We start from the raw sequence: 26,375 nt of genomic DNA, 5'->3' as shown, positions 1-26,375 counted from the left end.
CAGAGCCGGAACTCACATGGAGAGCTGTCTGACCCCAAAGCCAGTGCCTGCGATGGCTGATCCATTGCCATTCCTTGCCCATCCATCCATCCTGCCATCTGTCCGTCCATCCATTCATTCATTCATTCACTCACTCATTCATGTATTTGTTGAGCTTCTACTGTGTGTCGGGCACGGGCACTGTTCTGGGCATCTAGGACAGAGCAGTGAATTAGCAAAAGTCCCCCTCTTCCCAGAGCTTCCTTTATTTTTATTTTATTTATTTATTTTTTTGAGACAGAGTCTCTCTCTGTCACCCAGGCTGGAGTGCAGTGGCACGATCTCGGCTCACTGCAACCTCCACCTTCTGGGTTTACTCGATTCTCCTACCCCAGCCCCCGAGTAGCTGGGATTATAGTCACCCACCACCATGCCCAGCTAATTTTTGTATATTTTGTAGAGATGGGGTTTCGCCATGTTGGCCAGGCTGGTCTCGAACTCCTGACCTCAAGTGATCTACCCACCTCGGCCTCCCAAAGTGTTGGGATTACAGGCGTGAGCCACTGTGCCCGCCCCCAGAGCTTCCTTTATAGTGGGGAGAGATAGAGATTAAATTAGTAAGCTTGTGAATGCTGAGAATAAGAAAAATAAAACAGAGTGAGGGAGCAGAGAGAGATGAAGGAGCATGTTATTTTAGCCAAGGTGGTCAGGAAAACCCTCTGTAAGGAGGTGACAATGGAGCAGAGACCTGAATGAAAGGAAGGAACCAGTGGTGAGGACAGCCGGGGAAGAGCAGACCAGGTAGAGAAACCGCAGACTCTTACTTTCCAACTGCCCTACAGTGGTCTAAGGTCCGTTCCTGTAATAAAGCCCTGATTCCATCATATCCAGTGACTCCACTTGCCAGGCTGAACCTTGACTGACAGAGAGTTAGTGAAGATAAAAGTGGCGACGTGTTAACAACTGGCAAATCTGGGTGAAGTGCAGATGTGTCCACGGAACTATTCTTACAACTTCTCTGCAGAATTCACATTTTTCTAAATACGATTTAAAAAGATAAAAATGTTGAGGAAAGAATCAGTGAGTGAATGAACGAGCGCTGTTGTTCACTAAATGTGCTCCTGGTCTCCTGTGGTTTTACATCTTTATTTAGTTGACCCCATGCACAGTGAAAGCACCTCCCTCGTGGAGCACACAATCATTTTCTATGACTTTAAGACTCTGGGGAAGTCCAGCTCCGTTTTGTTGGGTTTTGAGCCCCAATCTCTGCTGGGGAAAAATAGTTCTGTGTGTATGTGTTGTTGTTGTGATGAAAGAGGATATTGTGCCCCCACCCCAAAGAATTGAAGGTCTGATGTTGTATATCATAGAACCTTTATTATTTATCCTCTAAATTCTTAGAAACTTACATAACGCCCGTGCTCTAGTTATGACACCATTTATAGACATTTAAAATGCATCTTCATTTATAAATATTTTACATTTGGTCCATAGAACAGATAATTTTACTAAATAATACTGTATTTTTTAAAACAGGCTCTGTATATACTTTGAATATGTATATATTACATATATTTTTTATATAGAGATAGATTTACTTGGTGTTCTGAGAATAAATCCTTATTGCAAAAAAAGCATATATGATAATACAATATCTTTTTCCCCCCGGGCAAATACTAAAAAAAAGTTACACATATTCACAGTTCTCACAGTAATTGTACAACACTTAATATTGTGCTCTATAAGGTAGGTTTGGATGGAAATCAGTTAGGGGATTTCTTGCCAAACATCTCACTTAGAATTGCTTACAAACATTAAATACACTGCATTTGTCTTAGAGAGACTTGGTCTCAGTTTCACATTGAAGAACAAAGAGAAAGCTGGAAGTCTTCCTGCCCTTAGTCTAAAGGAATTCACACACAGATGGGGAAGTGGGACCATGAGACACAGTGATGGGTTCCTGTCATTCTAAACCTTATCATTTAACAATACGTATGCATTTTGATCATGGATTCACCAGCTGGCACTGGGGATGCCTTGGCAATGAGACTATTTTACAGATGACCTCAGGAAAAGGCTTCAGATTTCCTACACAATATCAAATGAGACCTTACGTGCCACACGTGAGGATGAATGTGCATGTTGTGCGTTCATATGTGTACACATATTTTTTTTTTCTCTACAATAATGTGCTTAATATTCTGAGGGTAATATCTTATTGCAAGAACTGGTATGCTGGTCACTTTCGGATGAGAATGACAAGAGATTAAAAACCCCACAGTCACAGTTATTTACCATAGTTATTAAGGATTAGTCATAAAACACGGCTTGTGAGCTAACTAGCTAAGGAGCTACAGGGCACAATGTACGATTTGCTACGTGGGAACCCATCTTCCTGGCAAATGAGACACGCGGAGCTACTGGAGCTTGCAAGAAACTGTCTTTGCTTGAAGTGCCGCCGCCACCACGGAGCCCAATTCCAGAAAGGAACAAATCATACTTCCCAATGAAGCAGTCTGAATCTCGGAAGCACATTGCGGGGGGTTCTCTGGATTAACACTAGCTCCTCAGTTAGTGGGCTGGGTGGGTTTTAGTGGCAGTGAGGAGACTCCCGCTGAGAAATTTCAAGGAAGGTGAGGCGGCAGCAGCTTGGGGTGGGTGGCAGCGAGGGTGGTAGTTTAAGGAGACCGAAAGATTACTGTGGATCCGTCTTGACTGTCGGACAGATCCTTCACCTTGATTTCCCCTACAACTATTTTGTACTCTGTGAAATTGGGCAGCTTAAGAGAAACTGGAGCTCCGGTATAGGAAGTTTCCCCAGTAGGACCTGAGGCCCCTGGAATGGCGATAAAAAGAGATCAATTGTGCTTGTGGCAGTTTTCCAGCAAGCAGGGCTTGTCTGGACAGATTGCACTGGGCCAGGTCCAATCAGAATGGCCCGGCGAGGAGGGGACAGGGACATCGGGCTGCAGAATGCTCATTCATTCCGGCGGCGGGGACAAGGACGCTCCACAGACTGCAGGAGAAGCGGCCCTGGGAATATCGACTGAGGCCCCTGGGTTTTTTTGTTTTGTTTTGTTTTTTTAATCCAGCTGCCTTGGGAAGGAGAAAACCAAAAACACGAAAGCCAGAGCTCCGCTGGCTTCTGGTACTTAAGAGCAAGCGTTCCCGGGAAGTCCCCATTGTACAAAATGCCCTTTTCCTGTGCATGGAGCAGCGATCGGAGGGAAAGGAACTCCTGCAAAGTCTGAGATAACAGTCAAGGGTTTCGGCAGTAAGAGAACAGTCAGGAACAGGTTTAAAAGCCAGGAGCACATGTGGTCTTGCTGCATCACACTCCCTGGCGGGATAAAAATGATCTACCGCGGCGGTTACCAAGGCCGATCGTGGGATGCTGATGGGGCCTGGATTAAAAAGGTCACCAGCCCGCCAGGTGCCAGAAGCCACCGGGTATCCTTGCCCACGGCAGGGCCCACCCAGGGGTCTAACTGTCCTCCCACCTCCCCTCTCTGCGTGGTGATGGTGTCTGGACTCGCCACTCGAGGTAGGTTGAGATGGAAGGTATCCTCAGACATCAAGTGGTGGTCGCACTCAGCCAGGTCAGGGGGTGAGAGTGTCGGGTCGGTGAGTGGCCCCCACCCTAGATGTAGGCCTCCTTGCTGGTGGAGCTGCCCGCCTGGGGCTGCTCAGGACCATTCTCTGGGCGAACGATGTCTTCGCTGGGCTGGACCATGACTTGGATGCGCTGTGGGTACCGGGGAGGAAGGTGTGAGGCTCTCTGGGGAAAATCCCAGCCTGGGATGGTGGGGAACTGGCCGCTTCCCTCTCCTGCTCTCTATTCAAGTGCATCCTGTCTGCTCTGCCTCCAAACTACACCCAGAGTCCAGCCACATCCCCACCTCCTGCACCCCTGCCACTGCCCCACATGGGCCACGCCACAGCCCCTCTCACTTGGGTTATTGCAACAACTCCCAATCAGCCCTCAGCTTCCACTCCCACTTTCATGCTGTCCTCTCACCCCTTCATTCTGTCGTCAACACAGCAGCAGGAGAGTTGTATGAAAACCAGACTCAGATCATGCCCCTGTACTCTTCAGGACCCAATGAAGGCTCCCATTTCACCAAGAGGCAGAGCCAAAGTCCTCCAAGGCCCTACACGACCTGGCCCCTGCCACCTCCCAGTCCTCAGTGTCCTCCCCTCTTCCTCGCACATCCACCTCATCTGCATAGGACTCCTCGACGCCCCGCAAACACAGCAGGCACGCTTCCGCTCCAGGGCGTTTGCACAGGCTGTGCCCTCTGTCTGGCAGAGCCTTCCTCTCAGATAGCGACAGCTCGCTTTCCACTTCCCCAGGTCTTGGCTCAAATGTTTCGCCTTCTCAGTGAGGCCTCATCCGGCACTCCCTAAACACCCTGCCTACTTGATTTTTCTCTATAGTGCTCCTCGCCACCTCACGTGCTTTTATTTTGTTAGTTGCTTATCTTCCTCTCCCTGAACGGGAGCTCCAGGAGGGTGCAATTTCTGCTTATCTTGTTCATGGCTGTGTCCCCAGCACTGACAGTAGTGTCTGGCACATCATCAGGGTTCCATCCATGTGTGCTGAATGGATGGATCCCCTACTGCCTTCGCCATCCTGCCCAGTCAGCTCACACCCTGGCCTCAGGTATGTCTTGGCCCTTCCTACTGCTGGGCCTTTGCACAAGCTGTGCTCTTTTCTGCAAGGGCACCCCCTTAACCTCTTGCCACGCTAAGACCCAGCTGCTGTTTGAGGCTCTCCAGTGGATCATGGAAAATGAAAGCTTTGGACTTGCATTGGGAAGAAAGGGCTGCAAGCCCTAGCTCTGCTCACAGCTTCCTGAGCTGGGAACCTGCTTACTCAACCCCTGTGGTTCCCCAGTTTCTTCATCTGAGGTTGGAGGAAGATGGGCCAGTAACTCCATGGCAGCACATAACCTGCAGCCAGGCTTCCCTGTATCTTGGACCTGAGAGCGCTTCCCCTGGGTCTGGCAGGTGCAGTTCCCAGGGAACTATACTGGACAGCAACTCATTCAGGGCCTTCCGGGGCAGCCCTCACACTCCGACTCTCCACTTCTCCCAGTGGCATCTTTTCAGCCTGCACACACCTCATCAATGAGGCACCTGCCTGGCACCTCCAGCACTTCTTTGCTTCCCTCAAGAATTTAGTGCAATTTAACAAAGTGTGGGCATGGACAGAGAACCCTATGTGATGGTCAGGCCCCTGCTGCAGGCAGCAGGTCTTTTGTGCTTTGTCTTTCTTTGTGGGTAAGACCACATTTTCTCTATATCAACCCTACAAATGAGATCTAGAGTGAGCCCTGGGCAAATGTGATCCCATCCTCCGTCTGTTCCAAGCCCTTCATGACACCCCATTGCTGCCAGGATAAAGTTCAAAGTTCTTGTCCTGGTTTTCAAAGCCCTTCATGATCTGGCTGGACCTTCTTACATCCCAACCTCATCTCTTGTCATGTCCCCTCCTCACACCCCTTTCCACTTTACCTTCCAGCCACACTGATCTCCGTTCAGTTCACCCAATGCAGTTTATACCCCTGGACCTTTGCACATGCTTTCCAACCTCTCCTCCCCTCCCTCTTCTAGAAACATACTTTCTGCTTCTACTTTTAAGTTTGGTTTATCCCCAGGCCTCTCCTTTGTTATCCCCTCTTCTGGGAAGCCTTCTTTAATCCTCCTTAACCCAAGTAGGGCTAAGGCAGGGCTGTTTGCTCCCACCCCCTTCGCTTTCCCTAATCTCAGTGTCTCTAATACTCTACTGTCATTGGCTATTGACTTGTCTGTTTCCCCAGCTAGACTGTGAGCTTCACAAGGGGTGGGGCTGTGCCTGACACAGTGGGAGAAGGGCACTGGCAATTCGAAGGGTGGGGAAGGGCTTACCTGCTTCAGGGAGCCCTTTAAGGTGAGGAACATGTAGGCCATGTACCCGGGGATGAGGACCATGGAAGACAGAGCCATTAGCCAGCCCACACCCTGGCCCCACTTGGGGAAAACATAGTTTCCCATGGTGAGTGGCGTCATCTGCACAGCACTGAAAATGAACACGCCCTGGAGAGGGTGGAGGGGAGGGAGAGGGAGGAGTCAGTCACCCAGGATGAACCACCCTGAAGCCAGCAGGCTGACTGCCCTCCACCCTCACCCCGAGGCTGACCCTTACAGAGGCCCAAGGTCTTGGGAGTCCTGCACTCAGCACCGCTGCTAGCACATAAGGTGTCTTTGTGCATAATAGAAAAAGACACCCTCTCAGGGAAGATCAGTAGGAAAAGGCAACTCCTCTAGGAAGACTAATTAGAAAAGGGAACCCCTTCCTCCAAGTTCCCCAGCTTCAAAAGCAGAGCAAGGGTGAGGTATCAGCTCCCAGTGTGCCATTGGCAGGGTCCCCTTATGTGGACACAACATATGCAGTGGCTCTGCCCCCACCTCAAGAACCGTGGGTGGCCCCTCCCAGGCCCGCCCCTGCTTCAGCTCCTGCTTGTGGGGATGAGGGACCCTGAGAAGGAGAGTCTCCAAGTGCCAAGAGACTGGGCTTGGTTCGAATCCCAGTGCTGACTAGCTGGGTGATGCTGGCTAGGTGAGCCCCAGATCCTGCAGCGGTAAAGTGGGACAATAATGCCTCCTTTCTGAGGTTTGTGGAGGATGATATAATGTGTCTTGTACCATGCAGGGTGCAGAATAGACGCCCAACAAATGGTAGAGAGAAGTATTATTAAGGAACAGGGTTTCTGGGGGCCTCTCCCACCTGCCTCTGCCTCTAGAGGTTTCTCCCTGGACCTGAGTCCTCCCAGGGCTTGGTCTAGGCTCATCCTAACAGGGCTAGTCAGGCCTTGTTCTTACCGCCACAATGATTGGTGTGAAGAAAGACCAGCAGAGTTTCCACCAGATGCAGGGCCTGGATCCAACCATCTCTTGGATATTGTCATAGAATCGGTTGACACCTGTGACATTGGGAGCAGGAGGGATGGATGAGCTGTGGGTGCTTCAGGGTCAAAGCCTGGTTCTACCACTTTCTCACAGTGTGACCATGGGCAAGTCACCTAACCTCTCTGAGTCTCAGTTTCCTTGTCTGTACCATGGGGGTTATGCTCTGGGGGTCCTCGTTACCAAGTATTTTTCAATAGCCCAATTCTCACAGCAAGTGGGTTGTGTAGGTGAGCAAGTCACTTTAATGTGAAGATATCTACCAACAAAAGGAGACTGACAAGATGATCCCCTCCACCCCTGCCACTCTCAATGTCCCTCCCACTCAACATCTATCCCAGCCATTCCTTCAAAGGCTTTCCTGGGCAGGGGCTGTTTCTCCCTGATGGTCAGATGCTATAAGAAACTGGCAACCTGCCGGACACGGTGGCCCATGCCTGTAATTCCAGCACTTTGGGAGGCCGAGGTGGGAGGATCACCTGAGGTCAGGAGTTCGAGACCAGCCTGGCCAACATGGTGAAACTCCGTCTCTACTAAAAATATAAAAATTAGCCAGGTGTGGTGGCAGGCGCCTGTAATCCCAGCTACTTGGGAGGCTGAGGCAGGAGAACTGCTTGAACCTGGGAGGTGGAGGTTGCAGTGAGCCGAGATTGTGCCATTGTACTCCAGCCTGGGGAACAAGAGCGAGACTTCGTCTCAAAAAATAAATAAATAAATAAATAAATAAATAAATAAATAAATAAATAAATAAATGAAAGAAAAAGAAATTGACAATCAATTGCAAAGAACTGCAAATCTCATGAAAAAGAAAAACCCCAAACCCCAAACTGGTGTCTTGAAGTTCACCAGAGTGGCTTCGGGCACTGCTCAAATTATAAGCAGAGTCACTGACCAGTGAGGATCTGACCGTGTTGGAACAGTTAGAGAGAGAAGGTGTTATTGGGAGTGTAAATTAGTGCAACCTCTATGGAAACCAGTACAGAGATTTCTCAAAGAATCAGAAATAGAACCACCATTTGATCCAGCAATCCCACTACTGGCTATCTATCCAAAGGAAAATAAATTATTATATCAAAAAGATATCTGCACTCATGTGTTTATTCACAATAGCAAAGATAGGGAATCAACCGAAGTGTCCATCCGTGGATGGCTGGATAAAGGAAATATGGTATACATACACGATGGAATACTATTCAGCCATAAAATAGAATGAAGTCATGCCTATTGCAGCAACGTGGATGAAACTGGAGGCCATCATCTTAAGCAAAACAACTCAGAAACAGGAAGTCAAATACTGCATGTTCTCACTTAAAGGTAGGAGCTAAACACTGGGCACAGGTGGAATAATAGACACTGGAGACTCAGAAGGGTGGGGGAATGGGAGCTGGGGTGGATGATGAGAAATTACTTAGTGGGTAGAATGTACTGCTGGGCGTGGTGGCTTATGCCTGTAATCCCAGCACTTTGGGAGGCCGAGGTGGGCGGATCATGAGGTCAGGAGGTCGAGACCATCTTGGCCAACATGGTGAAACCCTGTCTCTACTAAAATACAAAAAATTAGCTGGGCGTGGTGGCACATGCCTGTAATCCCAGCTACTTGGGAGGCCGAGGTAGGGGAATTGCTTGAACCAGGCAGGCAGAGGTTGCAGTGAGCTGAGTTTGCACCGCTGCACTCCAGCCTGGTGACAGAGCAAGACTCCATCAAAAAAATGAATAAAATAAAATAAATAAAAATAAAAATAAAAAAGAATGTACATTATGTGGTGAGGGTACACTAAAAGCCCAGACTTCACCACTACACAAGATATCCAGGTAACAAAATTGCACTCGTGTCCCTTAAATTTAGACATATAAAACAAACAAAAAAGGGACAATGACAAGGAGGATGAGGTGGCAGATATTGCAAAGGGGGACACAAAATATCATGCTTCTTTAAAAACATTTGCTCTGATGGGACAATCAAAGGTGCAGGAAAGGATGTTGTCATTTTTTACTATCATGCAGTTGGCTCAAGAAACTTAGGCCACAAAATAAACAAAATCAATGTTTCTTTTGTTATTTGTTTTAAGATAGTGCACACTTTTAATTACAGCCTAGATTGTGTTAAATATATAACTTTAAAACTTTAAAAAGTAGTTTTGGTTTCCCTTTTCTGGATAAAATCTCCACTTATTTTAAATGAATTCATTTAACTGCTCTTATATCTTCTAAACATGGGGGACTCCTGGACTAACCTCATTGAATTGTAATGTGAAGAATAAATAAATAAATAAATGTAAGGAGAAGACCTGGGGTTCAAATTGCACTTGTTGAATGATGACTCAAGAAAGGAATGAATGGATGAATGAGTGAATGAATAAGGGATGAGGGGCTGATACTCACCGTAAAACCAGGAAATAGAGACACATTCAAAGAACACGAGGAACAGCAGGCTCATGCCACTGGCAGAGTAGTAGTCAAAGAGTTTGAAGACATAAATACCCCCCTGCAAGATGAAAAGAGGTGAGAACAGGTGCATTGTCCCCGGCGCCCACTGCATCCAGTTCACAGACCACATGGACTCTGGAGGCTGATGGGGCTGGGATTAGGCTTCAGGGTAGATTAGATGAAGCACTGAGGGCTTTGTGACCACGAGAGGATGTGGACATTGACAGTCCGGGCATTGGGAAGGAAATGTCCAGGTGGTAGAGGAAAATGCCAATTTCTGGTAAGGTTGGAGGGCAGAAAGCGGAGTTGGTCACCAAGGCCATCTTTTTACAGTGTAAATCAGTCAGGTCTCTCCCCTGCTTAAAACCTTTCAGGACTTAAATGAGACAATAATATAACACATAAAAAAGCAGAGAGAGATCTAATCCAATCCCATGCCATCCCATCCCATCCCGTCCCATCCCATCCCGTCCCATCCCGTCCCATCCCATCCCATCCCATCCCATCCCACCCAAATGTCTTGGCCTGCAAGGTCCACATGGGCTGGTTCTTCATCTCCCACCCACTGCCTCACTCCCTCTGCCTCTACCATTCTGGCTTCCCCCGTCCCTCAAATGCCTCAGGGCTTTTGCACCTACTCTGCTCTCTTTCCCCAGATCTTTCTCTGGCTGGTTCTTTCTCATCATTTAAGTCTCAGCTCAACTGTCACTTTCTTGGAGAGAGAGACCTCCCTTGACTACCTTGTCTGAGGGAGCGCCCCTCCTGTGCTACTGGCCATTCTCTATGCTGCTGTCCTCTTTTCTCCAGGGCACTTGACACTCTCCAAAATAATCTAATTTGTCTGTCAGTCTTGTCCACCAAAATGTAAGCTCCAAGACAGCAGACATGGTAGTATCTGCCACATTAATTGCCAAATTTCCGGGGTCATGCCAGGCCCATAGTAGGTATTTGACAACTATGAATGAAGGGATGAATGAATACTAACTCTGGAGCAGAACTACATTTGGATCTGGTGGGGGTGGGTGGGGGTGATTTGTGGATTATAAAAATCAGACCCGCAGTGCTGAACTCATGTTGCTAGAGTCGTTTATATTTATTGCACAATTCACCAGCTATGTGAGCATTTCTCATTCATGTCAATACAAAAGAAAAATGGGAATGAAAGAAAGCTTTGGGCAGTGTCAACTTCAAAGGCTCAACTCCAATTTGACTTTCTGGCTAATTTCTGTGGGCCTTTCTTTTCTTTTTCTGTCTTTCTTTCTTTCTTTTTTTTTTTTTTTTGAGACAGAGTTTTTCGCTCTTGTTGCCCAGGCTGGAGTGCAATGGCGCGATCTCAGCTCACTGCAACCTCTGCCTCCTGGGTTCAAGCAATTCTCCTACCTCAGCCTCCCAAGTAGCTGGGATTACAGGCACCTGCCCCAATGCCTGACTAATTTTTGTATTATTTATTTACTTTATTTTATTTTTTTAAGTAGAGACGGGGTTTCACCACATTGGCCAAGCTGGTCTCAAACTCCTGACTTCAGGTGACCCGCCGGCCTCTGCCTCCCAAAGTGCTGGGATTATAGACATGAGCCACCATGCCAGGCCTTCTGTGGGCCTTTCAAAGCTCAATTTCTACATCCCCTCCTCCAAGAAGCAGTCCCTGGTGCTCCGAGTCCAGTTAGGTGCTGCATTCTCTAGCTCTGTCCTATATGTCCTGGCTCAATGTTTGTGTCTCCACCAGCCTGGGAGCCTCTGGAGGGCAGGGACCCCATCTGACTCATTGTTATGTGCCCAGAGCTTGGCACAGAGATGATGCTCAATGAAGGCAGGAAAGGTGGGATACAACAGAGGAGGGGAAAGGAGGCCCTGGGCATGGCCCTGGGCAGTGCTGGGGGAGTGCCAGGTGCTTACTGAGCTTACCTGAGTGATGTTAGAGAGACCGATCAGGTAGGAGATGATGCAGACAGCAGCAATGAAGAGCTCTCTGCGGTTGCGGAGGAGCCTGGGGTACTCATCCACCAGGGCTGTGATGAAGCCCTCCACAGTGCAGAACTTCAGGTGGGAACAGAGGTCAGCCACCTGCAGCAGCCCCAGCCCCAACCCACCCAAAGCCTGGCCCTCTAAGGAAGGACGGGAGGCCCAGCAGCACCGAGCCAGGAGAGCCCAAGGTCCAGCCTGATTCTGCCTGTGACTCACTTTGTGACCTCAGGAGAGTCCCTCCCCTCTGGGCATCAGTTTCCCCTTCTGGAAAATGGAGAAGGTGGCTGAGCTGTTTCCTGAAATTTCATGCAGTGGAACATTCTAGGGACCTGGAATTTTTGGTCATCTTCTTGGCAGCCTAAGAGTTGCCTCCTCTCCTTGTTTACTCGGGGACTGAGGAGTCTGGGGATGGAGAGCTCCTGGGGTGCGGGGGGCACCCTCACCTGGCTGTCAATGCCCAGCATCAGCAGCATGGAGAAGAAGAGGATGGCCCAGAGTGGGGAGATAGGCAGCTGGGTCACCGCCTCTGGGTATGCCAGGAACGCCAGCCCGGGGCCTGAACAGACAAGGGCCAAAAAGAAGAAAAATAAAAGGTATTCAGCACCTACAGCCTTTCCAGCACACTGCCCATTTTCTAAGCCTTATTTCATTTCATCTTCAGAGTAACCTTTTGAGTGAGTGTTTTCAGCCCCTTTTTCCAGGTGCAGAAAGAGGGTGGGGGATGAGGGGCCATAGTAATTCTGCCTAGAGGCAAGAGGACCAGTGAGGAGCTATGGCCATCATCTCGATGGGGGGTGGCATGGCTTGGCCAGTAGTGAGGATAGTGCAGGTGCAGAGAGGCAACCAGATGAGAGATATGTAGGGGGTGGAGGGGCAGGTCCTGGTATTGGCTGGTTTGCAGGATGAAGGTGAGGGAAGAGTCCAGGACAATGCTGAGGTCTCCACCCTTGGCACTGGACGATGGGACCCTTCTGTGATGGGGAGCATGGTGGAGGAGAAGGCTTTGGAGCCTTGTTTGGCATGTGTTGTGTTTGAGTAGTTGGTGGGGGTGTCTAAGAGATCAGGAAATCTTGGAATGAGAAGGAAAGAGATTGTAACCTCCCTGGGTCTGGCTCTGGATGGGGGTGGGGGAATGGTTGGGGAATTGCAGAGAAACGAGACGGTGGCTGCCCTTGAAGGCAAGATTAGAACCGGAGCAGAGAATGCTCCTTTCATGGAACCAGCCCACTTCTTCAAGGGACCAGTCGTGTGGCCTCCATGAGCCTCAGGGGCCTCTGCCCTGCACACAGTGGGTTCCACCCGTTGGCTGCTTGCCTGGCTGTGCAGCGAAGGGCTGTCTGGGGTTTTCCTTGGGCTCTGTGGCATTGATGACTGTGTGGTGAGCAGAGTGGGCATGGCCCACTTGGCGAGAACATTTTTGGAGCTGAGACAAAAGCATGGATTTAGTAGTCTTTGTAGTATGGTGATGAACATGTCTGAATTGAGCCAAAGTGTTGTGGGAGGTCAGGGACCCCAAACAGAGGGACCGGCTGAAGCCATGGCAGAAGAACATAGATTGTGAAGATTTCATTGACACTAGTTCCCCAAATTAATACTTTTATAATTTCTTACACCTGTCTTTACTGCAATCTCTGAACATAAATTGTGAAGATTTCATGGACACTTATCACTTCCCCAATCAATACTCTTGTGATTTCCTATGCCCGTCTTTACTTTAATCTCTTAATCCCATCATCTTTGTAAGCTGAGGATGAATGTTGCCTCAGGACCCTGTGATGATTGCATTAACTGCACAAATTGTTTAAACAAAATGAAATCTGGGCACCTTGGAAAAAAAACAGGATAACAGTGATGTCCAGGGAACAAGAGAGATAACCTTAACGTCTGGCTGCCTGTGGGCCAGGTGGAACAGAGCCATATTTCTCTTCTTTCAAAAGCAAATATGAGAAATATCGCTGAATTCTTTTTCTCAGCAAGGAACATCCCTGAGAAAGAGAATGCGTCCCTAAGGGGAGGCCTCTGAAATGGCCGCTTTGGGGACGTCTGTCTTTTACAGTTGTAGATAAGGGATGAAATAAGCCCCGTCTCCAGTAGCGCTCCCAGGCTTATTAGGATGAGGAAATTCCTGCCTAATAAATTTTAGTCAGACCGGTTGTCTGCTCTCAAACCCTGTCTCCTGATAAGATGTTATCAATGACAATGTGTGCCCGAAACTTCATTAGCAATTTTAATTTCACCCTGGTCCTGTGATCTCACCCTGCCTCCATTTGCCTTGTGATATTTTATTACCTTGTGAGCATGTGATCTCTGTGACCCACACCCTATTCATACACTCCCTCCCCTTTTGAAAATCATGAATAAAAACTTGCTGGTTTTACAGCTTCGGGGGCATCATGTGATGTCTCCCCCAGACATCCAGCTTTAAAATTTCTCTCTGTTGTACTCTTTCCCTTTATTTCTCAGACCAGCTGACACTTAGGTAAAATAGAAAAGAACCTACGTGAAATATCGGGGGTGAATTTCCCCCAATACCAAAGTTTATACTCCCAAGGCAAGAGTGGATCTTCTCCCCAAATTGTCCAGGATTGTACTGGACATGCTAGTATAGCCAAGAGACTCAGAGCCCAGGCTTGGGAGTCAGCCAGACCTGGGCTCCAACTCCAGATCTGCCATCTTTCTAGCTCCATACCCTTAGGAGGTGAGTTTCAGTTTTCTCATCTATGAAATGGGCTAACAATAGCGTGTATTGCAAAGTGTTGAGAAGAATCATGGGTACAGTCCATGTAAAATGCTCAGTGCATTGCCTGGCACATAGGGAGTGCTCAAGGCCAGTGAGCCACAGTGGTGGTGGTAATGGTGATGATGGCAAAGGCCAGCATGGTTAGTGCCCCCATGCCAGGAGCCCGGCCCCACACAGTGTTGCACTGACCTGAGGCCGCCACATCAGCAATGGACCTCTTGGTGACATGGGCCATGAAGCCCACGATGGAGAAGATGACGAATCCTGCGAACATGCTGGTGCACGAATTGATGCAGCAGACGATGATGGAGTCCCTGAAGAGAGGGAGGGGTGGGGTGAGGAGGGTGCAGCTGGCAGAAGGTGTAGCTGCTGGCTGTGGTTATGGAGGGGTGGCCCGGAGGAGGGGGCTGGGAATGGGGCTACACGGTAGGTCCCAGATGCACAGGCCCTAAGAGCAAGCTAGAGGAGGGCAGAGCCAGAAGATCAGGGTCAGGAAAGGGGGACAACAGGAATGTCTGTGTCTCCAGAAGGAGTTAAACAAACGACTGGCTCAGGAAGAGGTTAAGCTGAGAGTGCAAAGTGGCCAAAGAGGGCCCTAACACATGAGTGTGGGATGTGGACTCAAAGGGCTCGGCCAGGAAGGAAGGGGCTCCCACAGCTGTCCTCTCAAACCTGTAGACGTTGTTGTGGAAAGAGTTGTAGCTCCCAAGAGCGATCAGGGACCCCAGGCCCAGCCCGTATGAGAAGAAGATCTGGGTTGCCGCATCCAGCCACACCTATAGGCAGAATTATCAAAGACTGTCAAAAGTAATCACCATAGCCACAGCTACCCAGGAACTTTTCCATGTGCCCACCAGCTCTCCCTGGCAACAAACCTGGTCTACAGTGAGGGTCAGAAAGATGCAAAAGCTTGTCTCAAAGCTGCTAAGTGGTGGCTCAGAATCCGGGCTGGGAGGGGCACTCACCTCGGAGTCGGACAGCTTGCGGAAGTTGGGTGTGATGTAGAAGAGGATGCCCTCCTTGGCCCCGGGCAGCGTCACTCCACGGAAGAACAGGATGATCAGCATGATGTAGGGGTATGTGGCTGAAAAGTAGACCACCTGGGAGGAAAGTGGGTGACTGGTGACCCCTCCTCCTGTACACCCTTGCTTCCTCCTCCCCCATTTCCCCTACATCCATATCTGTTGTGGCTCTGGGCTTGATTCCAGTTCTTCCGCCTCCAGGAAGCCTTCCCACATCCTTGCTCTCCTTGGCCACTTATCTGAAACTCCTCCTTGGAGTCTGAGCCAACCAGCTCACATTTGGTTTTTCCCTTCCCCTGTCCCCTCCTATTTTTTGACTTCTAAATTATCCAAGTAATGCATGTGGTGACAGGAAAACTTTTAAATTACATATGCACACACGCATAAAACGAAAGTTCCTTTCACCAGCACCTAGAATGTAAGTTATGTGGGGGGCAGGGCTTGTGTTGTTCACATCCCCATGCCTAGAACAGTCCACCGTATATAGTAGACACTCAAGAATTGTCTGACGAACACATAAATGCAGGGATGTTCCTACTTTAATGCTCCTCTGAAACTCTCCTTTGCAGATGCAATCACATTTTCTTACAAAATGAGGTTCAAATTAGGTACTTGCCTTTCCACGTAACATGTTTAGAGTTAAAAAAAAACGCAGTACATACAGGTTTGTTTCCCATTTTGTTCACTAAACATTGTTTTATTGCCTCATGAACAATTTGACATTTTAATTGCACAAAACAGTCCCTCAGAAGGTCCTACCATTCTCTTTTAAGCTTCCCCACTGCTATGCATTCAGGTTACCTCCAATTTTATGTGACTCTAAATAACACCACATTAAACACCCCTGTATATAAATCTTCAGCTACAAAATTATTATACCAGTCTTGGGAAAAATTTTTAGAGGTGGAACTACTGAATTAAAAGGAATAAATTCATCACAGGCTTTTGATCCATATTACCTTGTTGCTTTTGAGAAATGGATCTTCACCTGGCATTACAGAGAGTGTCTTCCTGTCACAAGGCCAGCACTGGGTATCATCATTTAAACAATTATTTTTTGCCAAACTGATCATCATTGTCGAAAATTGCATTTCTTTGCTCACTAGTATGGAAGAGCAATGTTCAAGTTTGATGACCTTTGTATCTCAGAGTCTAATGTGAGCCTGTTTCCCATTCAGCATGGACAGTTCACTGGCTTAGCTTCACCTCCCTGACTTGACCCCGAGATTCTGCAGGATTAAGGAAGGCAGCCACAATCCAAGAGAAAACCCATTGTCCTTGGAGCTAGGAAAAGGGAATTCAAACTCATCTGTGTCACCCACAAGCTCTGTAACTTAGGGTCAATGTTGTATTTTCTCTTAGCTTCACTTTCTCTTGTCCGGAATCAGGCACAGTCACACCTACTGCTCAGAAAGGTCAGTCACATCAGGACATGCCGCAGGCTTATTATATGTCGCCTTGGTCTCGTACTTCCCTGTGCCTTCCGTGTTCAGCATGAAGCCAGGCACATAGTAGGTATTCAATAAATGCTTGTGGATGGATTGGTTGACATCCTCAATATATGCAGTGAGGGGGCCCTACTCTCTGTCCCCAAGAAGTGGCCAGTCTCCTAATATAGCAGGAACTCTAATTACCACTCCAAAACGATTATAATTGATACTACGTATTGAGTGCTTACTATGTGTAAGGCATATGCTGAGCATTCTACTCATCTCCCTCAGTCTTTGGGACAACCCTGTAAGGTACTGTTATTGTGACCATTGAACAGATGAGGGGACTGAGGCTCAGAGAGATGAAATGGCTTGCTCAAGCACACACAGCTAGAAGCTCAGGGACTGAGATTCAAACCCTTCCAAAGCCCATAAGCCCTATACTTTTCTGCTCCTGAAATTTAGACTGGGAGATACTTGTGCCCTCCTCTGGCGTCCCTAGTCCTAGGAGTGGATCAGAGATACTTTTACACCAGCCTTGGATTTGAGAACCCAGTGGGTCCAGAAGTTCCCACTAGATGAAACTAAGGTAGCTTTTCATCAGCTCTGCCCTGCCCAAGTGTGGAATTTGTTAAGGTTCTGCTTGGTTCGTTTCTACTACTGCTTCTAGAACCTTGCATTCACTTCTTGGGTAGTTCTGACCTTCCTGTCTCCCATCTTATTCAGTACAAATCCCTTCTCTGCCCTTGACTTGCCATAAGATCTGAGATAACACACTTGTCCTCCGGGTTCCCTTCAGGTCAGGGCCAGTGAGAGACTGCCATCTTCTGCCCCCAAGCTCCTGGGGTAGGGCTTGAAAGGGAGAAGAGGTGGAGTAAGGCCAGTTTTCCACCTCCCGGGTGTCCCTGGGCTAGACATCCCAGCTTGGCATTTGCTCTGCACTTGCTGATAATAAAAACAAGAGTAATAACAACTCTCCTTGCTGGGTGCTGAGTGCTTGACAGAAGCACCATCTCATCTGATTATCATAATAAACCAACAGATAAGTATAATTATTAGCCCCGTTTGACAGAGAAGGAAACTGAGTTCCAGGGAGGCAAAGTGACTTGCCTGAGCTCACAGCTAGTAAATGGTGAGGTTGGGATCTTAACTCATGGACTGCTTAATAAGGAGCCTGAGTCTAACCATTAACCTATTCATCTCTGTTGTTCCTCAAGGGTCAGGATGTGAAGCTGTCATCTCTGGAGTTTCTGCACCTAGCACAAGGTTTGGTGCAGAGCAGATGCTCTGGGAAAGTTTGTTCAACAGTCCAGGAGCAACATTTGCCCTCTGTTTTGAGATGACGCTGTTAGGCCCAGTGGAATCCCATGGGACTCGCTGTGAGCTTCGCACTGTGCTGCGTACTTGACTTGCACTATTTCCTTTTATCCTCACAACTGCCCCAGAAGGTAAGGTAATGTTATTATTCCCATTTCACAGTAAAAGAAACGGACACACCGAGTGTTGAAGGGATCTGCTTAATTCAAGGTTGGATGGGACTCCTGGGAGTTGTGGGCAGAGCTTCCTTTGTAGACCTGTTCCTCTATCCAGTGCCCTCCTGTCCCCACTGTGCACATATATCCCTTACCTTTCCAGTCCAGCCAACACCCTTCCAGATACAGAAATACACAAGGATCCAGGCGATGGCCAGCGTGATGGCCAGTGGCCAGCGGATCTGACCTGGCTTATCCAGCCCGTCCGTCATCTGATGCATGTTGCGCCTGGACAAACAGTGGAGGGAGGAGAAAGTTACACAGAGCTGGTGGGAGCCGGAGTGACCCAGGGGTGCCCAGGGCATGGCCACAGATGATATCCCCGCCCTAGAACTGTGCTGACACTGTCATCACCGTGATTCAACAGGTAGCTGGGGACTGTGAGGCCCATTACACTAATCAGTAGAAAGTGCTGTTTGGTCAAGAGATCAAAGAGAACAGGACCTGCCAGGGCCTTAGTCAGCCACCACTACTGCTCATCTGGATGGCCCAGTGGCCTCCTAGTGGGACCCTGCCTTCAGCTTTGCTCTGTCCCCTCTCCAGCCCCAGAGAGCCTTCTAAATTGCAAGTCTGATCATGTCACTCCTCTGCTTACTGCGATGAATAGCACCCGCTTGTTCTCAGAATGAAGCCCAAACTCCCTGGCCAGCCTTTCAAGGCCCTTGCATCTCTCTCTCCTCTCAGCACTCACTGCAGCTGTTTGCCGGTGCCTGGCCTGACCTCATCTGCCTCCCAGCCTTCACACTATTCCTCTCCAGCACCTGCCTGCCCTGCAGTTTTCTCTTCTAGATGCCACTGCCGACCTGGGCTGGTCCAGGGGACTCCCTGAGGTCCCCGCAGCCCAGCCACCTGGGCTTCCCTCCTCTCCGCATTGGCCGCCTGGTGGTGCCATTGCCTGTCTGCATGTCCGTGCCTGTCATCAGTTGGCACATAGTAGGAGCTCAAGAAGTGTTTACTGAATAAATGGTTGAATGAAAAGTCCGAACGTGCCTGAGAGCAGCATGCGGGAGATGCCAGAAAGCAGAACCCACCAGAGCAGAATTTGATTTTTATTTGTAAAGAAACAGTGTAACCACAGACATTGGCCATGAAGAGATCAGGCAACTCTGATTCTGACACTGCCTGAGAACAGCTCCTCCTGGGAGCTTATCCAAGGTGCTCTGAAACCTTCTAGACTGCTCCCGGATCCTTCTGAGCTGTCCAGCATGGAAGCTTCCTTCATGCCAGAGAGATTTGGGCCCCAGAACCTCATTGTGTCACATCAGTGACCCCCAACACACATCTCTACAAGGTACTCCCCTGAAGATACAATCAGCACGGCCTTCACTATGGCCAGAGTGTGTGTGCATGTTTATTCCGAGTGACTCTAGGTTCGTAAGTAGATCGGGCTGGTTTTCAGGATGAATCAGGAGGTGGTCGACCTCTCCAGGTGATTCTAATTGGCTATGCTGGTTATTCCCCTCCGTTTGCCTCTCTGATCCACTCTCCCCCTTGACCACTCTGTGCCAGGCCCCAGGATGCTGACGACTATGGCCACATTATCTGGTCCCCTGCCCTCTGGCTTCTAGCTGGGTTTGACCATTGGGAGGCGCTGGCAGGAGATTAGAGGCAGAGATGTTGGGGAATGTATTCTTCCTGCTGGACCTTGGCTTTGTGAGTAGCTGGGTTTTGCTATCAAAGGTCAGAGTTTGTGTGTCTCATGGCTCTATCTGTGGTCCAACTCTTTTTGGGGAGAAAAGGTCTTCAGCATCCCTTGTGGCTGCCTTAGCCCTGCTACAACTCTGCAAGTATAGTCATGTGTCACTTAACAACGGGGATATGTTCTGAGAAATGCATTCTTAAGCAATTTTGTTGTTGTGTGCATATCATGGCGTGTACTTGCACAAACCTAGATGGTCTAGCCTGCTACACTCCTATGCCATACGGTGTGGCCTATTGCTCCTAGGCTACAAACCTGTACAGCACATGACTGTACTGAATATTGTACACAACTGTAACACAATGCATTTCGGTACTAGACATGTCTAGACGTAGAAAAGGTAAAGTAAAAATATGGTATTATAATCTTATGGGACCATCGTTGCATATGTGGTCCACTGATGACCAAAATGTCATGATGTGACACATGACTGTAGCCCCTTTATCCACCTCTTCTGTTACCCCTCTGAGGGGCCTCTGTCTCCTGCCGGGCTCTGGCTGACATGCCCCGTCCCTGCCATCCCCTGATGGCCCCATACTCACTCCCAGAACTCCACCACAGCGCTGGTCATGTTGGTGGTGTTGACCATGCTGTAGTTGGAGAAGCAGCGGTCTGTGTTCCAGGGGTTGTCGCACTGTTTCCACGGCAGTGTCTGCAAGGACACAGTCATGAGGACGCATCCTGCTGGGCTCCCAGGGGCTGGCATGAGTGGTCCCAGTGCACCCTGCCCACCCTCATGGTCCCCAAGCCTCCTCACACCTCCCCTTCCCAGCAGCTCTGGGAGGCAAGTAGCATTATGATCCCCATTTGACAGATCAGAGAGGGACCGTGACTTGCTTGAGAATGCACAGCTACTAAGTGCCAGAGCTGAGATTTGAACCTCAACCTGTTCACTGTGAGAACAGCCTTCCAAGCTGCAGCCGGGGCTACTTCCCCACCATGTGACCTTGGGCAAGAGACCTTGCCCATCTAACTCTCACTGCAACGACACCAGCAAACACTTACAGGGCTTGTTCTCTGCCAGGCGCAGTTCTAAGTTCCTTACACATATCTGCTCCTTAATCCTCACAAGAACCCTATGAGGTGGGTTTCACTTTTTGTTTTCTTTCATTTTTTAATTTTGATAAAATACACACAGCATTTACCATCTTAACTATTGGTGACTGTACAGTTCAGAAGCATTAAGTATACCCATAATGTAGCTCCCTGAACCCTGCCACACCTCTGCAAATACAGTCATGTGTCACTTAACAATGGGAGTACATTGTGAGAAATGTATTGCCTAACATTGTCAGCATCCAGCTCCAGAAATTTTTTCATTTTGCAAAACTGCAACTCCACCCACTAAACAACAACTCCTCATCCCCCTACACACAACCCCTGGCAACCATCATTCTACTTTCTGTCTCTATAAATTTGATTACTCTAGGGAACTCATATAAGCAAGATCAAACACTATTTGTATTTTTGTGACCGGCTTATTTCACTTGACATAATATCCTCAAGGTCCATCCATGTTGACGCATGCGTCAGAATTTCCTTCCTTTTAAGGCTGAATTACATTCCATTGTATGTATAGACCACATTTTGCTTACCAATTCATTTATCAGTGAACGCTTGGCTTGCTTCCACCTTTTGCCTACTGTGAATAGTGCTGCTGTGAACAGGAGTGTACAAATATCTCTTTGAGAGCTGCTTTTAATTCTTCAGGTATCTACTCAGAAGCAGAATTGCTGGATCATATGGTAATTCTATGTTTAATTTTTTGAGGAACTGGGGCAGGTTCTAATTTTATTTCCATTTTATAAATGAGGGCACTGAGACTCAGAGAGGTTAAGTCTCTTTTCTGAAGTTGCACAGCTGGTATATAGTAGAGTCAGGATTTGAACCCAGGCTGTCTGTGTCCATATAAAATGTGCTAACAATACCCACTTTAGAGGGGTGTCATGAGGATTGGATGTGAGCCTGCAAGGAGTGCCTGTCTCACAGGAGATGCTAAATTTGTGAGGCTATGGCTGTTGTGGGGAGACCAAGGCCCACAAAAGACAAACCAAGTTCCCCACTCCTGGAGGAATGGCCTTGTCAGCAGAGTGGTGGCCGTGGTGGGCCAAGGGTGGGCTCTGGGTGTGGCTTCTGCTGGATGGGGTGGTCGAAGGGACCACTCACCGTGGTGAAGGAGTTGTACAGGTAGTAAATGGCCCAGGAGATGATGACGATGTAGTAGATGTTCAGCCAGAATGATAGCACAGCAGCCGCAAGGCCCACGCCTGGGAGCAGAACACAGACACGCGTCCATTTAATACGGAATTAACATGAACTGTCGTGGCATGTTCCATGACCTCTACAATCTTATTGATCTCGGAGACAGGCATTACTGAGGGCACTGAGGCTAAGAGAGAGGCAGTGACTTGCTGAAGGTCATGTACATCTGACAAGCCAGGGGGCCAGGACTCATGTCTGGGGCCCAGTGCAGACTGGTGGCAGGCAGGGCTGGGGTCTCAGCTTGCCGGACGAGGTGAGGCCCAGGCCCTCGGTCAGTGAGCACGACTCACCATGTATCTACCTGGGTGCCTGTCAGGCACTGAGCACGAGGCAAAGAAAGTCACACCCAGCCCTTGCAGAGGAAATAAATGGGCTAACAGGACAGAGCAGGCTGATGTGCGGGGGACTCTGGATTGGGCCTCTCCACCTCCACCTCCCTAGTTTCTGACCAGCACTGTCATCTGCCACCTGGCCCCTTGCAACAGCCCTCACTCTGCTCAGATATGCACCTGGTGGATGGATATGTGATGTCAGCCCTGGTCTGGGTAGACAGCTCGCTCTCTCCAGAGGGCAAGAGGTGTGTGTGGGCAGGGGCACCACCACCCAGGTCCCTGATCTGCAGACTTACCCTTGAACATAGGAGCCAGCTTCCATACCCCTAGCCCCCCGATGGAGGTGTACTGGCCCAGGGAGCACTCCAGCAGGAAGAGTGGGACCCCCGCAAAGATGAGTGTCAGGAAATAGGGGATCAGGAAGGCTCCTGCAGGTAAAGAAGACAGAGCTCGTGGCCCCAAGACTTTCAAGACCCGCCCTGGTAGAGGGAGTGTCGTGGGTCTGGGTCCCCATCCGGTATTTCTTTATACCTGCCTCAAAAGCAGGACCCACAGCCAACCACAGGCCCAAGGAAAGCCTTATGTGAAATACATCCCATTTTTTGCAGGTGAATAGATGAATTTCTTGGTATCATTAACAGAGGACAATTGTCCTTCAGGAATCTTTTGATAAAGGGACAAGAAACAAGAAATGGGGCCTGGTGCTCCCTCTGGAGTCTTTAGGGGGGCTTTTCTCCTACAGTTGCCCCAGAAAAATGCCTAAGCAGGATCCTTTTTGCAGGGTCCAGACCCAGCCAGGAGGTCCCCAGGCCAGCACCTACCCCCACCATTTTTCCCGCAGAGATAGGGGAACCTCCAGACGTTGCCCAGGCCGATGGCATAGCCCACACAGGACATGAGGAAGTCGAAGCGGCCCTTCCACGTGTCCCGGTCGGGGAGGTCTGCCGCCTTCTTCTGCACCTTGACCACCAAGGTTTTGGGCTTGTCATTGGCCACAGGGGCCTCGCTGACCTCGGTGGAGATCTGCCCGTCGGCCACCTTGCTGCCGTTGGTCGCCATGTCTCGGAATTTGGACACAGGGGTCCTGGCAGATGGACGTGCGATGTCACCCCCGGTCCACGTGGACAGCAGTTTTGCGGCTCAAGGGCACCCTAGGAGGACGGGGTGGGTAACAGGCACAGAAAGAGAGTAGGACCTTGGAGTTGCCTCACCCTAAAATGACAAAAACAAAATAACCCATAAACAAGCTAGGGGCTTGAAAAGGCTCTCTATAAGCCCTCTTCCTCTCACCCGCCCTTGCTTCTGGAGGAAGGAAGGTGACTTTTGTTTCCAAAGACACAGCGATGTTTCCTGGCCTAGCTTCAACTCTGGCCATCTGTGTCCAACCCTCTGTTGTATGTCCTGCTCAGAGGAGAAATCTGAGGCCACCAAACTTCCAACAGGAAATGTTAAGTACTTAATCATAAAATCTTTAACTTTGCCTCCAAGGATGCAATTGGGAGCCTTGTCACACTCTGCGGCCATACTAGCTATCGCCAGGGTGAGCAAGAAAGAAGCTCCACCTGTGGCTGAATGGGGAGAAAGGTGTCCCCACTACGGAAGTGTCTGGGTGAAGACGACAGAGCCTAGGAGTTACGACCTCTGATCACAGTCCACTTTACCACATTTTTTTTTTTTTGAGATGGAGTCTTGCTCTGTTGCCCAGGCTGGAGTGCAGTGGTGCCATCTCAGCTCACTGCAAGCTCCGCCTCCCAGGTTCATGCCATTCTCCTGCCTCAGCCTCCCGAGTAGCTGGGACTACAGGTGCCCACCACCACGCCCAGCTAATTTTTTTTTGTATTTTTAGTAGAGACGGGGTTTCACCATGGTCTCGATCTCCTGACCTCGTGATCCACCCGCCTCCGCCTCCCAAAGTGCTGGGATTACAGGCGTGAGCCAGCCACTGCACCCTGCCCCGACTTTACCACTTTTGAGCTGTGTGACTTTAAGTACACTCAACCTCTGTGTGCCCCTATCTTTTAAAATGAGGATGACACTGGTACATCTCTCACTGGGTTGAGGAAGTCCTGAGTCTATACTTTTAACAAGCTCTGCCAAAGGAGATTCTTATACTGGCAGCCCAGCCCTGGCCCTCAGCTAAGGGCCACTGGTTTAGATGACCTCTTTCAGCCTTCAGTCACCCCAAGATATTCTACTGACGCTCTGCAGCCTTCTTACCTTTTTAGTTCCAGGGGCAGCGTGGGGTACAGTACAGTGGAGGAAATTGGGCTGAGACTAGTCCTGAGTTCAAATCTCTGGTCTGCCTTCTACCAGCTGAGTACTACTGCTCAGTACTACTACTCAATACTACTACCAAGTACTGCTGTTGTGTGTGCTTAGTTTCCCCATGTATAAAATGGGGGCAATCCCCTCTGGCTTGTAGAGTTGCATCAAAACTCAGCTGTAATCGCTGCAAGAGTGCTTTTCGCCAACCTGGTTAAGAGAGAGAACTCCACTCATGGATGTTGTTACCGGGGCTGTTGACGTTACCTGATGGTCGTCGGGGGTGGGTCAGCTCCAGAAGGCCTCCTTCTGCCACCCTGGGTGAGATCCTGCAAAGCAGAGAAGGGGAGGAGAGGAGGGATGGTGAAGCAGTGATGGGGCAGGCAGGCAGCTCCTACAGAGGGCAGCAGGGGTGCAGGAAGCCTGCCAGGGCGTCTGGGCTGTGTGCGTGTCCCGCAGAGCGTCCCCAGCCAGGGTGGCCGCAGCGAGACCATGCAGCATGGCACTGGCCCTTGGGGTGCTGGGAACATGCAGGAGTGGGGCCCGCTGCCCTCGGGACAGCTGTGGGTGTGGGATGAGGGCAGCGTGGAGAAGACATTCCATAATTTTATCAGAGGAAAAGAGAAACCAACAGAGGGGCTGCTGAGACTTTTCTCTGTCCTCCATCCAAACTTGTGGAAATGTAACAAAAAGACCACGTAAGAACACGAGAAAGAGCACCTTGTTCTGGGGTGAGAAAGGCAGGTTTCTAGACAGTTTATTTCGAATTATCCCATTTTGCCCCCTCCCCCCACATCTATTTTTAAAAAGGATATACCCAAAGATGGTTAAAATGCTTAGTTTTTGAGTGACTTTTGTTTTCTTCTTTGTGCTTTTTTAATTTCTATAATGCTCTACAAAACTGATTTAAATTAATAATATAACAAAAAATAAACTTATGGAACCCTCAGAACAAACCAGAACATGTGAAGCGGTCTGCATTCCCTCAGAGGTGGGAGCTGCGCCAAAGCAAGGTGCGGCGTGGCCCTGGCCCTCCCCACGCGGCCTCCTCCCCGCAGCTTTGCCCGGCGGGCGGGGGCCCAGTCCGCTGTGCACTCGCCCTCCAGCCCCTCGCATGCAGTCCCCATTACCAAACACCATCATCTCCTCCCAGAGTTCACGGAGAACCAGGCCATCTTCAGATAATCCAAACTTTCCTAACACCCCTGCTCCTCGTTCTCAGGGATGGCCTGCTCACTTTGAACTCCTTCACGGCACACAGGCTGGTCTTGGATGCCCATCTAGATCCTGGCCTGGGCATGGCAATGTTAGAGAGAGCTCTGGACTCAGTAGGGTGCCTGCCTCCCCTTCTGGAGAATGGCAGGATAGTAGGAGGCGGCCGATTCTGTGGTCTACCAGGGACTCTTGGGATACGCAGGAGAGAGCAGCCTCAGCCATTAACTCTGGTAACAATGATGCCCTTAACGGTCCCATGATCTACCCTTGTGGGCTCCAGCTGCCATATTTGTTCAAAATGATCCAATCACCTTGAATCAGGACTGACCACCTGACCCAGGCTAGCCAATCAAATTCCTTCCCTGGAATTTGGCATGGGACCCAGGAAGAAGGGCAGTTTTGCCAGTGACTTGGGGACTCTGGGGCAGCCATCCTCTGCCCATCTTGTACTCAGAGTGAGATTTGGTCTGCTGAGGAAGGAGAAAACTAGACATCAAAAGACAGAGTGTCTCAAAGCTCCTAGTTTGCAGTTCCAGGCTTTCTTCAGGCTGGTGCTTGGATT

The 26,375-nt window shown here is 49.4% G+C and overlaps 1 protein-coding gene across 5 annotated transcripts in view; it reads right to left on the bottom strand.

The window, feature by feature from the left end:
* Positions 1 to 1,336: 1,336 nt before the first annotated feature.
* The window catches only part of SLC6A1 (solute carrier family 6 member 1), a 46,583-nt gene continuing 21,544 nt past the window's right edge, over positions 1,337 to 26,375 (bottom strand). For 2 of the 5 annotated variants that reach the window (XM_034955790.2, XM_008951725.5), the window contains exons 2-16: positions 24,866 to 24,927; positions 23,158 to 23,487; positions 22,633 to 22,764; positions 21,909 to 22,009; positions 20,285 to 20,394; positions 18,139 to 18,271; positions 15,025 to 15,159; positions 14,732 to 14,835; positions 14,249 to 14,373; positions 11,763 to 11,875; positions 11,260 to 11,391; positions 9,310 to 9,412; positions 6,844 to 6,944; positions 5,890 to 6,057; positions 1,337 to 3,724 (exon numbers count right to left, since the gene is read on the bottom strand). In XM_034955790.2, the coding sequence (XP_034811681.1) occupies positions 3,620 to 3,724; positions 5,890 to 6,057; positions 6,844 to 6,944; positions 9,310 to 9,412; positions 11,260 to 11,391; positions 11,763 to 11,875; positions 14,249 to 14,373; positions 14,732 to 14,835; positions 15,025 to 15,159; positions 18,139 to 18,271; positions 20,285 to 20,394; positions 21,909 to 22,009; positions 22,633 to 22,764; positions 23,158 to 23,395 (1,800 nt within the window). In that variant the 5' untranslated portion in view covers positions 23,396 to 23,487; positions 24,866 to 24,927 and the 3' untranslated portion in view covers positions 1,337 to 3,619. Of the gene's footprint in view, positions 3,725 to 5,889; positions 6,058 to 6,843; positions 6,945 to 9,309; positions 9,413 to 11,259; positions 11,392 to 11,762; positions 11,876 to 14,248; positions 14,374 to 14,731; positions 14,836 to 15,024; positions 15,160 to 18,138; positions 18,272 to 20,284; positions 20,395 to 21,908; positions 22,010 to 22,632; positions 22,765 to 23,157; positions 23,549 to 24,865; positions 24,928 to 25,728; positions 26,348 to 26,375 lie in introns of those variants that run through there. The other 3 variants (XM_034955788.2, XM_034955789.2, XM_055109488.2) reach the window with 2 other exon arrangements.

Source organism: Pan paniscus, chromosome 2, assembly GCF_029289425.2.
Source record: "Pan paniscus chromosome 2, NHGRI_mPanPan1-v2.0_pri, whole genome shotgun sequence".
Taxonomy (NCBI): domain Eukaryota; kingdom Metazoa; phylum Chordata; class Mammalia; order Primates; family Hominidae; genus Pan; species Pan paniscus.
The sequence above is the reverse complement of the archived record's forward strand: the minus strand, read 5'-3'. Positions and strand labels throughout refer to the sequence as shown.